Source organism: Primulina huaijiensis, chromosome 12, assembly GCF_012295235.1.
Source record: "Primulina huaijiensis isolate GDHJ02 chromosome 12, ASM1229523v2, whole genome shotgun sequence".
Taxonomy (NCBI): Eukaryota; Viridiplantae; Streptophyta; class Magnoliopsida; order Lamiales; family Gesneriaceae; genus Primulina; species Primulina huaijiensis.
This window is the reverse complement of record NC_133317.1, coordinates 7831659-7844214: the sequence shown is the minus strand read 5'-3', so window position 1 is coordinate 7844214 and position 12556 is coordinate 7831659. Positions and strand designations below refer to the sequence as shown.

At 34.2% G+C, this 12556-nt stretch overlaps 1 protein-coding gene across 1 annotated transcript; it reads left to right on the top strand.

The window, feature by feature from the left end:
- Window positions 1-4306: 4306 nt before the first annotated feature.
- Window positions 4307-5968, top strand: LOC140990022 (3-ketoacyl-CoA synthase 6-like). The gene has a single exon (XM_073459611.1). It carries the CDS (start codon window positions 4356-4358, stop codon window positions 5844-5846), a length of 1491 nt encoding a protein of 496 aa, XP_073315712.1. The 5' UTR covers window positions 4307-4355; the 3' UTR covers window positions 5847-5968.
- Window positions 5969-12556: the final 6588 nt, after the last annotated feature.

Sequence of the window (12556 nt, the reverse complement as noted above, 5' to 3'; positions counted from 1 at the left end):
ATCGAATTAATATGCAACCCTCGATGAACCAATGGTTGCATATTCGATTGGGATATATGAGATGAAGGGACAGTACTGTACGTTAATCATAATCGACTGGTTCTTGCAGGCACTATCAGTGATACCTAGGGGATCATGGGGCGATGCTACTAGACGCTCTTACCATGATCCGATGGGTGCAATCAGAAATGAGTTCTGACATTCTTAATCAAGATGTTGATGAAAAGAATGGGGCGAAATAGGGTAAGCCCGAATAAAGGATTATGTCCTGAATCACAAAGAGTTGTGAACCCACGGCTAGCTGTATCCCTGAACCATTGAGGGTCACACAAGTACTGGATTGTTTGTTCCTGTTGAGAGAATAAATTCAAGAAGTTGAATTTATATTATATAGTAAATTCAAGGAGTTGAATTTATGATAATTAAATTTTGAGAGAATAAATTCAAGTAGTTGAATTTATAAAATTTGAGAATATGATTTATTAAACTCAAATGTTGGGTTTATTAAATATTAAATTTTGGAAGTGATAAAAATTCAAGGAGTTGAATTTATAATTTAAATAATAAATTCAAATGTTGAATTTATAATGTATTTAATTTATTAAGCTCAAAAGTTGAGTTTATTAATTAATAAATTAAATAAGGTGGGTATGTTTAATGGGCTTGTACGAGTACAAGTCCATCATAATAAATAATTAAAGTTTTAATAGGCTTTGATTAAATTAATTAAACTAGTTGGACTAGCTCAATTAATTAAATCAAGCTCATTAATGTTAATTATGTCATTAGGTTATTATTTAATTATAAATAACACATGTTGATGGAAAAAAAACCCTAGCCCACCACAACCCTTCATCTTTCGAGCCTCCCACTTTCAAAAGAAAAAAAAAATTGGCCTCTTTGGTTTTTCTTTCCAAGGTTGAGCCGCATCTCGTTTTAGTCTCCAACGTAAAATCTCTTCCAAATTTTCTAGTGCAATTTGGAAGAGGAACATACCATCCAGTCGTGGACTTGATAGGAAGATTTCATCGAAGAAAGTTCGTAGGGAATCAACAAGAGCTAATCCGTTTATACCGGATTAGTTGGAGTCCGGTGATTTAATTCACAAAGGTATAATTCTTTAAACATCATATGCATGTTTAATTCCTGAAAACCATACGAGTGTGCAAAAGAATTATTTTGTTTTTAAAATAAAATAAAAATAGTAAACTTCCGCTGCGTTTGGGCACGTAGAAAACCGAGATCCAACACAAATATTCACATTTTTTTAAAAAAAAAAACTTAGGTTTTGGGGGTGAGTTCCGCTCAAACAGACACGGATATACACCTATACACCCCAGCCCCAGGACCGAATGGCAGCCATTTTGTGACTACAAAAAAATATATCAAGAAAATAGGTTTATAAAAATAATCATATATAATTTTCACACCAAATTAAACAAGAAAAATCAATATTTGAAACTATTTAAAATAAGTATTAATAATTAAAAAATATTTTTTCACATAAAAAATATGAAAATCGAGGTAACGAACATACTAATTAGAAATATATATATTTCTCCAGGCCCGTTTCATTTGAATCCCTACTTAAACTGCATTTAGTTTTGTATGTTTTGTCTATTTGATTAGGGTTTCAATTCGGTTATAGTTAGTGGACGGAAGCATGAAACATTTGTCATCTATGTTTAATGGGCTTGCAAGGTCACTTACGAGAAGAAAAAAAAGACATTATTTTTCTATGTCATTAAAGACCAAGTCTATAAGATGTTTTTTAGGAAAGAAAATAACTCGGGTTTTCGGGTACCCGACTGGTAGTTCGGATAGACATTTTCTCTTCGAACCCGACCATACTAAATACAGCACACCCGACGAATTACCCTAAAAAATGCACTCAATCGGTTTGGGGCTGGTAACATTGCCCACCCCTGGTGAGGAACACATATTTTTAGTCAAATAGAAGTCATTTTTATAAATTTGAACACGGTTAGTTTTTTATATACCCGGTTCTTCTCTAGAAAATCATGACGCAATGTTTATAATCACAATTTGGTGAGTGTAATTTATACATAACTAGCTCGAAAGAACGTTAATTAAGGAAGAATTCTAAACCAAAAATCTCACAAAATATTTTTGAGGATTTTCGGCCCACTATATCGAGTCGGTCTCTTGTGAGACGGTATCACGAATCTTTATCTGTGAGACGGGTCAACCCTACCGATATTCACAATAAAAAGTAATACTCTTAGCATAAAAAGTAATACTTTTTCATAGATAACTCAAATAAGAAATCTATCTCACAAAATACGACCCGTTAAACCGTCTCATACAAGTTTTTGTCCACTATATCTCTTCGACACTACTCCATCCATCCACCTTGAAAATCTTGACAACCTCCAACTAGATTCTTGTGATCCACAACCTAAATTATCTTCCATGCCCATCCCCACCGAGGTGACATCATTTTTCTTGTTTTGTTCGAATCAAACAAATGTTTAGTTATTAAGAATCCTTAGCATGCACGAACAAAATTTTACCGGAATAAACCAGCGCAGTCTTGTTTTTTAATTGTCAACTCGATTCGATCACCACTGTTTTCATGAAGAATGATCCATCCAATCCCATTGAAGGCCGGAAGCCTTCAAGCAAAGAGGTGGATGGATTGCCTCCATTCCATCGCTTTCATTTTCAATTTTCACTCAAGAACGTAGGGACCTGGCTCCCTAAAATAATTGGTACAGTTGCCCCCAAACAATTCATTACTACAGCACTAATTAATGCTTTGCAAAATACCAGCTCAACAACAGTGAGAATCTAACTACTTTTATTTAATTCTTGGAAATTAAATCTCATTACATTTAATGTCATAAAAACAATTAAAATTATAATATCCCATTTTTCAGAAATCTAACACCTTTTATTTAATTATTGGAAATTAAATCTCATTACATTTAATGTCATAAAAACAGTTGAAATTATAATATCCATTTTTTATTATTATTTTCTCAGTTTTGATACATATAAGTATCGACATAAAAAATCAAGGTAAACTGTCTTAACTTTGCGTTAGGCAACTGGCAACGGGTCTTGCTTCATATTTTCATTTATTGCCAACAATATCTATATCTATATATATATATGGTGATCAAGGAATTCACTGGAAGAAACATGAAGACGAGATAAGCACAGCATTTAAAGCAAAGATGGTCCACTAAACTAATATCGGGATGCTATTTAATTTCTCTAGTCTGAATTATTCATGAAATTAACTCATGCATATATGAATTTCGTCTAGTACGGCTGTCTGTTGCTATAATATCGAGGTTCTTGAAACTTTTTTGTTGGGTTAAAAATAGCGAAGGAGCTAATTATTCTATTCACTTAGGGTTTTGTCTAAAAGTTGGTGGTAGAATTTAAAAAAAAAAAAAAAAAAAAAGGAGTTCATATTATTATTATTTTTTAAATAAGGCCAACTTAAAAAAAAAAAAAATTGGCCTTCCTATAATAAATCGGTTTTTTGGTTCAATTAGCTCTTTTCTCAGTATATTAATTGTCAGCATTTCAGTGAAAAAAAAAAAAAGAAAAAAAATTTTCTTCTGCTAAAATCAAATTTCGACTAATAAGATTCTCAAATTCTTGTGAGTCACACTAGGGCTAGTCTGGTAAATGCACGTCAATGACCAACGAACGACCAATCTGTCTTTTAATAAAGAACGATCGATCGATTAATATAATAGTAAATGATTTTCTTTCGAGGAAGTTATAAATATAAGATTTTAGATTTAATGTGGCAAATTTTATCTGGACAAGCAAACAACTTGACTTCATGCAAGTACAAATTTTATTTTAATTTTTGAAAAATGGATCGAGTCAAGATTATTTTTTAAAAAGTTTTTTATTTAAATTTTTAAATTTATTTCTTGATCATTAATCCAATCAATCATTCTAATAATTTTATGTTTCCATTTCTCGTGTACTATATAAGAAAAAAAATCGGAAAATCATATATAAAAATCAAAGTTAAGGTGCATACACATACATATATATGTGTATATTTATCGAATATTTGACAACAAGAAAATTCATAAAATATAAGTATTCTTCATTAATTCAACCTAATATAGATGAGATTAAACATCAATAAATAAACTTTAGTAATAACTTACAAACAACGCTTTCAACGAAAGTCATCAAGCTTTGTGTGACTTAGTAGAAAAAGTTTGTATGATGAATCAAACGAGTGTAGTATAAAATTCCACGTGGAATCGCTAGTTCAAAGTGGGTCTGTCTATTTAAATGCCCACGTTTCCGAAGCGAGCACCCAGCTCAAAATAACACACACACAGCGACCAAGAAAAATGGCTGCCGAGAGTCCACAATTCTCCCAGTCAGTTAAACTCAAGTACGTGAAACTTGGCTACCAATACCTAGTAAGTCACATGCTCGCCTTCTCCCTCATCCCCATAATCATCACTCTTTCGCTAACACTCCTCCAAACGGGCCCTGAACAAATCTATCAGCTATGGAGTTCCATGCAGTTCACCTTTGTTCAGACCATTTGTTTCTCATTCCTCGCTGTTTATGCTTCCACTGTCTTCTTCATGACGCGGCCTCGGACAGTGTATCTGGTCGATTTCGCGCTTTTCAAGCCTCCACAGAGCATGCGAGTCTCGTTTGCAGGATTCATGGAGCATGCGAGGTTGGGTCTGTTCACTGAACCTAAGAGTGTCCATTTCCAGATGAAGATTCTCGAACGGTCCGGTCTTGGGGAGCAAACCTGTTTGCCGCCTGCGGTTCATTACATACCTCCGTGTCCGAATATGGCGCTTGCTAGAGAAGAAGCTGAGTTTGTCATCTTCTCCTGCGTGGATACCTTGTTTAAGAATACAGGGATCAAGCCGAAGGATGTTGATTTCTTGATCTTGAATTGCAGCCTTTTCTCGCCGACACCTTCTTTAACAGCTATGGTGATTAACAAATACAAGATGAGAAGCAATATTAAGAGCTTCAACTTGTCTGGAATGGGGTGCAGCGCTGGTTTGATTTCAATTGATTTAGCGAAAGATCTTCTGCAACAGTATCACAATTCAAATGCGGTGGTTATAAGCACAGAAATCCTTACCCCTAATGTTTACAAAGGGAAAGAAAGAGCGATGCTCCTCCCCAACTGCTTGTTCAGAATGGGCGGCGCCGCCATACTGCTGTCGAACAGATGGTCGGATCGTCGCCGCGCGAAGTATCGCCTATCCCATGTTGTGAGAACCCACAAAGGAGCAGATGATGCATCATACAGATGTGTATCGCAAGAGGAAGATTCAGAAGGAAATGTGGGGATAATGTTAAACATCGAACTAATGAGGATCGCCGGTGAAGCCTTGAAATCCAATATAACAACGATCGGCCCTCTGGTTCTCCCTGCATCGGAGCAAATTCTGTTCGCGATCTCACTCATCAGAAGAAAACTCTTCGAATCAAAACTGAAGCCATATATTCCAGATTTCAAGAAAGCTTTCGAGCACTTCTGCATACACGCCGGAGGAAGGGCGGTGATCGACGAACTACAGAAAAGCCTACAGCTCACGGCGGAGCAGGTGGAGGCTTCAAGAATGACTCTGCACAGGTTTGGAAACACTTCTTCTTCCTCACTCTGGTACGAACTAAGTTACATAGAATCGAAAGGGAGGATGAAGAAAGGAGATAGGGTTTGGCAGATCGCATTTGGAAGCGGATTTAAGTGTAACAGCGCCGTCTGGAAATGTAACCGCACGATCGAGAAACCGGCGACCGGAGCATGGGCCGATTGTATTGATAAGTACCCAGTTCATATCCCGGAAGTGGTGAAGCTATAAATTTGAATATAAATTCAGATTTCTGATTCAAAATTTTCGCAGATCAAGAATTAATTTACTCTATGGGGTGTGAAATTATTTTCTTTCTTTCTTCTTTTAGAATTAAAAATAATAATTTATTTCTCCTCAATTTTTACGTAGTTTTAATTTTTAGCTCCTTCACTTTATTTCATGTCGTTGGATTTCTCGACAGTCTTAAGTAGAGGATTCATGACTCAAGTTGCTAATTTTCATTATACTCCTTCCGTCTCATTCATTGATGTTTATGAGTGTTTTCAAAGAAATTAAGAAGGCAAAAACTTATGTGAGACGGTTTCACGGGTCGTATTTGTGAGACGGATCTCTTATTTGGGTCATCAATAAAAAAGTATTACTTTTTATGCTAAGAGTATTACTTTTTGTTGTGAATATGGGTCGGGTTGACCCGTCTCACATATTAGGATCCGTGAGACGGTCTAACATGAGACCCACTCAATTAAGAAATAGTTTGGAAAGATAAATTTTTTAAAATAGTTTACCATTTTATTCTTTTTTATTGAAATTTTACTAGTAAATGATATTAAATACACAAAAAATTCTTGTGAGATGGTCTCACGGATCAATTTCGTAGGTCGAATCTCTTATTTAGGTCATCCATGAAAAAATATTACTTTTTATGTTTGGAGTATCACTTTTTATTGTGAATATCGGTATGATTAACCCGTCTATAAAAATTCGTGAGACCGTCTCACAAGAGACTTACTTTAATAAATAAGGGTAGATTCATAAAAGTGTTGGGAAAATAATATTTCATATAGAAATTTGAATTTTATAATTGAGATCGATGAGAAAAGAAATTCAGTATAAATGAATGGAACAAAGAAAATATTTAATTTGGAGTCGAAGCGTCTGTTTTTTTTAATTTTACCAAAACATTTTCTTTATTCGATCTGCATAGATTTTGGATTAGTTAAAATCAATGTGGCTTCTGAAGTTAAGGTCTTGAAATTCATTTATGTGCAACTGATATAAATAATTAAGTTGGCAGGAAAATAGTCGAATTCTTTGTTTCTGTCGAATTCAAATTTTGGTTTATTACATCATATTTTGTCGGAGTATTACCATGAGACCAAATCATCAACAATATCTAATATTATATTAACGATTCCAGGGAATAAGATTAATTAAAAGCAAAAAAACTAACTTATTTTATTAAAATTAAATTTTGACTGTCTAATTAAAAGTACGAAAACTAAAATATGTCAATTTATTATACGAGTTTGATATTTGTTCTTTAACTTGATAATGGAGAAAATACAAATTCAAACCCAATTAGAAGCTATGATTAAATAATAATCCCCAAGTCTAAATTTATTCGTATAAATTGTATTTTTATTTTCAATAATATTGGAATTTCAATACCTTATGCAAAGATTTTTTTTTTGGGTCATAAAAATTACGTTTTAGCGGATTACAGCTGTAGAAACATATATAGCATGACTGCATGCATTGGTTACGGTTTTCGCATTGTCAAAAACTTGTGTTAGACGATCTCACCGGTCGTATTTTATGAGACGAGTATCTTATTTGGGTCATTCATGAAAAAATATTAATTTTTATTCTAAGAATATTACTTTTTATTGTGAATATCGATAGGGTTGACCTGTCTCACAGATAAAGATTCGTGAGACCGTCTCACAAGAAAACTACTCTTTAACATTTTATAAATTTATCCCTTCTTCTATTTGTAAATTTGGTTTGAATATTTTTTTTAAAAAAATATATATTTTAAGATATTTTTAATTTTCGACCTTATTAACTGGGTTATACAAATAATTATTTTTATTTTAAATTTGCATCTTATAATAATTAATTTGTTTATAATTAAAGTAAAAAGTCCACCGATTCTGAACAACTTTTAACCTCTTTCAAAAAAATTTTTTATTGGTGACTAGTAGAGATCACCAACATGAGCTAAACACATCTCGACATATAAAATATAAATGAATTGAGTTGATAATTTCTCGACTGATCAAAATTACAGACTGACCCACTTAATGAAGTTTGGCCTTTCTGATAATGAGTTGTGGGACTGCACACTTTGCTAGCTCATTTTGACATTTATGGTGACCAATTACGGATTTTTTTTAGAAAAAATTAAAAATTTGAAGTGTGGATGTATAATTGGGTGGGAATATTTTTACTATATTATATTACATTGTGCGGAAGCAATTAATAAGACACAATTATTCGCATTTATATATTTCTTTGCTTTTTAAAACAGTAATTATTTTGTTCCATTAAGTACGAAAGCTTCTGGAGAAGTGTATTAATTTTTGACATAATTTAGCTGTCTCGAAACAAATCAAAATTATGTCAATATACAAACATAATAAATATAAGATAAAATGCATAAATTTTATTTTTCCTAATATGGATTATGAAACGAAAATTTCGGTGCTGCATTGATATATGAGTGAGTCTCATGTGAGACCGTCTCACGGATCTTAATCTGTGATACGAGTCAACCCTACTCATATTCACAATAAAAAGTAATACTCTTAGCATAAAAAGTAATACTTTTTCATGGATGATCCAAATAAGAGATCCATCTCACAAATACGACCCGTGAGACCGTCTCATACAAGTTTTTGTCTTGATATATGTATCTTTTAATTCACCCATATATGTTTGAATACTTTTGAAGTGTGAATTTATTTTTACTATAAAAAAAACACTATAATATAATTTGTACTCTAAAATAATTTTAGAAATTAAATTACTCGAGAAAATTACAGATTTTAATTTAATTTAAACATATAATCACATATCCGCGAATCATTGAATATGTTAAAGATTTCATATTAGTTGAATTAAGTTTTTGAGAGTTATATATATATATATATATATATATACTTGGCCAATCATCCTCATTGAGTTAAGTTTTTTGTAGTTAAGTAAGACGCAAATCCATAATCTTAACTTGCTATTAGAGCTCAGATTTACTGTTATATGTTGGATTGTTTTAATAAACCACTCACTAATATCTTGTAAATTTCACGCTTCAGCTATTTACTCTTGGACGCAAAAATTGTTAGATAAGTATGGGTGAATGAACATTGGACAGTGCGCCAAAAGTCTTGTCTCACATTGGAAAATGAGCCAAGAAAAGACTTCCATATTATCTCCAAGTTCATGCTAAGGGTTTAGGCCCCAAAGAGCACCGGAAGTTTTTGGAAAGGGAAGGACGCTGTTTATTTGAAACAGTCCAATGTTTGCACACTCCAGTCAGTGCTTAGTCCGAACCAGCGTGGTGTTTCAGTTCGAACAGTGTGTCGCATGTGACTGTCCTTTGGCGTTGCAGCACGTTCCTTTACATAAAACCGTGTGTCCCCAGCCTTGAAGGATGCGTCCCATGACTTATCGCAGAAGGGTGTGTCCTCTGGATCATGCATTCATCAGACACTTTTTTGCACACATTTTTGTTGCATTCTTTTCTTCAAACTTGAAAGCTCCGACACGTGAATAAGGGCAAATTCGTCTTGCGGAAAAAGGATTTTCCTTGCATCAACTCATACTGCTTTTGTTCCAAAGATCAATGGGAAACTAAACTACAATCACAAGACGAATCTTGTTTTACTAATCTTCATTCTACAGATATGTCGACTGCATCATTCACTCTCGTGCCTACTGCCCCTGCTCACGGTGAAAAGCCTTCGAAGTTTTCTGGTGCCGACTTCAATTGTTGACAGCAGAAAATGCTATTCTATCTGACCACACTGAGCCTATCTCGGTTTCTGATAGAGTCACCTCATGTCATCTCCGAAGGCGATACAGACTCGCGACGAAGGACTGCTTTTGATGCATGGAACAACAGTGACTTCCTCTGTCGCAACTATATTCTAAACGGACTTGACTACATGCTTTACAGTGTCTACTGCTCTGTCAAGACAACCAAGGAGTTGTGGGACTCATTGGAGAAAAAGCACAAGACAGAAGATGAAAGAGTCAAGAAGTTCGTAGTTGGTAGATTTCTGGACTTCAAAATGGTGGACACCAAATCTGTAATAAGCCAGGTACAAGAAATTCAAATTATTATTCATGACTTATCAGCAGAGGGGATGGAAATCAATGAACCATTCCAAGTGACGTCTATCATTGAGAAGTTGCCATCAATGTGGAAAGATTTCAAGAACTACCTTAAGCATAAACGCAAGGAGTTAAAACTTGAAGATCTGATTGTGAGGCTTCGAATTGAGGAAGATGGTCGAAACTCTGAAGTCAAAACATACAAAAGAACAATGGAGGCCGAGGCCGAGGCCAAAGACAATCTGACAGAATCAAGCACCAGTCACAAGAGAAAGCGCCCTCTAAATGATAACATGCAAGGGAAGGCCAAGAAGTTCAAAAGAACTTGCTACAACTGTGGCAAGCCGAATCATATGGCTAAGGACTGTCGTCTTCCGAATAAAGACAACAAAAATCAGAAACTAAAGCAAGCAAACGCCATCAAAAAAAGGCATGTACCCATAGACCTATTGGAACTTGATCAATCCGCAGTAGTATTTGAAACCAATCTGATGGATAATTCAAGGGAATGGTGGGTAGATACCGGTTCCACTAGCCACATCTGTGCTGACAAAGAAGTGTTTTCATCATACACTTCTGTAAGTGATAGGAAATTGTTTATGGGAAACTCTACGATGTCTGAGGTCGTAGGGATTGACAAAGTGGTATTGAAGATGACTTCTGAGAAAGAGATATCGCTGAGAAATGTGCTGCATGTGCCAGACATTCAAAAGAACTTAGTGTCTGGATCCTTGTTGAGTAAGGCTGGTTTTAAGCTTGTGTTTGAATCGGACAAGTTTGTCTTGACTAAAAATGGTGTATTTGTAGGCAAAGGGTGCCAAGATAATGATATATTTAAAATGAATGTTATTCGCCATGAGGCGAAGAATAAAGTGAATGATTCTGTTTACTTGTTTGAAAGTTCTAATTTATGACATGAAAGATTAGGACATGTTAACTTCAACACCTTACAAAGACTTGCAAATTTAAATATGCTACCTGCATTTAAAGAAATCCACGAGATAAGTGTGAGATATGTGTTGAAGCAAAGATGACCAAAACTCCATTCCATTATGTGACAAGAAATACTAAACCACTTGAATTGATTCACACTGACATATGTGATTTAAAACTTGTGCAAACTCGAGGTGGGAAAAAGTATTTCATAACGTTCATTGATGATTGCACAAGGTTTTGTAATGTCTATCTATTGAAAAGTAAGGATGAAGTTTTAGAAGCTTTCAAAAATTATAAGAATGAGGTTGAGAATCAATTGAGTACAAAAATCAAAATGATTCGAAGTGATAGAGGTGGAGAGTATGTCTCTCCATTTGAAGAATTTTGCACTAACTCTGGCTTATTTCATCAAACTACAACACCATACTCACCTCAATCCAATGGAGTTTCACAACATAAAAATCGTAATCTTAAGGAGATGATGAACGCATTGTTGATAAATTTTGGCTTACCTCAAAACCTGTGGGGGGGTGGGGGGGGGGAAGCAATATTATCTACAAACCATATTCTTAATAAAATATCACACAAAGAGAAAGATGAAACTCCATATGAATTATGGAAGGGTCGCAAACCATCCTACAAATACCTAAAAGTGTGGGGGTGTTTGGTTAAAGTAGAAATACCTAAGCCAAAACAAGTTAAAATTGGACCCAAAACAGTTGACTGCATTTTTATTAGATATGCATATAATAGTAGTGCATATAGATTTTTGGTGCATAAGTCAGCAATTCTTGATATTAATGAAGGAACAATTATAGAGTCAAGGAATGCAATATTCTTTGAAACCAACTTTCCTTGTAAGGAAAGAAAAGAAGTATCTAACAAATGATCTTATGAATCTACTGTTGATTCCATAGAAATAAAAGAAGAACCAAGACGAGGTAAGAGAATAAGAGTTGAAAAGTCCTTTGGTTCTGATTTAGATGGGTTCTCCTCGATTCTTTGCTAAATGCCTAAATCTATAGGTGTTCTAGCAGGACGACTGTTTAAGGTACTGAATCATTCAAGTACCTTTCCAATATAGTGAGTTTGTGATAAAATAATTCTATCGGGTATTCTAGAGATTTTAATCCTTAATATAATATCACATAACCCCAAGTCTTTCATATCAAAATATTTTTTCAACATTTCCTTGGTATTTATAATCAACTCATGATTACTTCCCATAACCAACATGTCGTCTACATAAAGACAGACAATTACATAAGCATTTGCATTGCCTTTAATATAGACGCATTTGTCACATTCGTTGATTTTGAAATCATTTGGCTTCATTGTAGTGTCAAATTTTTTAACATTGCTTAAGTGCTTGTTTGAGTCCGTATAGTGACTTGACAAGTTTACACACCTTATTTTCTTGTCCAGATATGACAAATTCCTCGGGTTGTTCCATGTATATTTCTTCTTCCAGTTCTCCATTCAAGAAAGCTGTTTTTACATCAATTTGGTGAATCTCAAGGTTATGCAATGCATCGATAGCTCTAAGAACACAAATGGATGTAATTCTAGTAACTAGAGAGTATGTGTCAATGAAGACATATCCTTCTTTTTGTTTGAACCCTTTAGCTACCAATCAGACTTTGTATTTATCTATAAATCTATCTTCTTTGCATTTCTTTTTAAGGATCTACTTGCATCCTAATGGT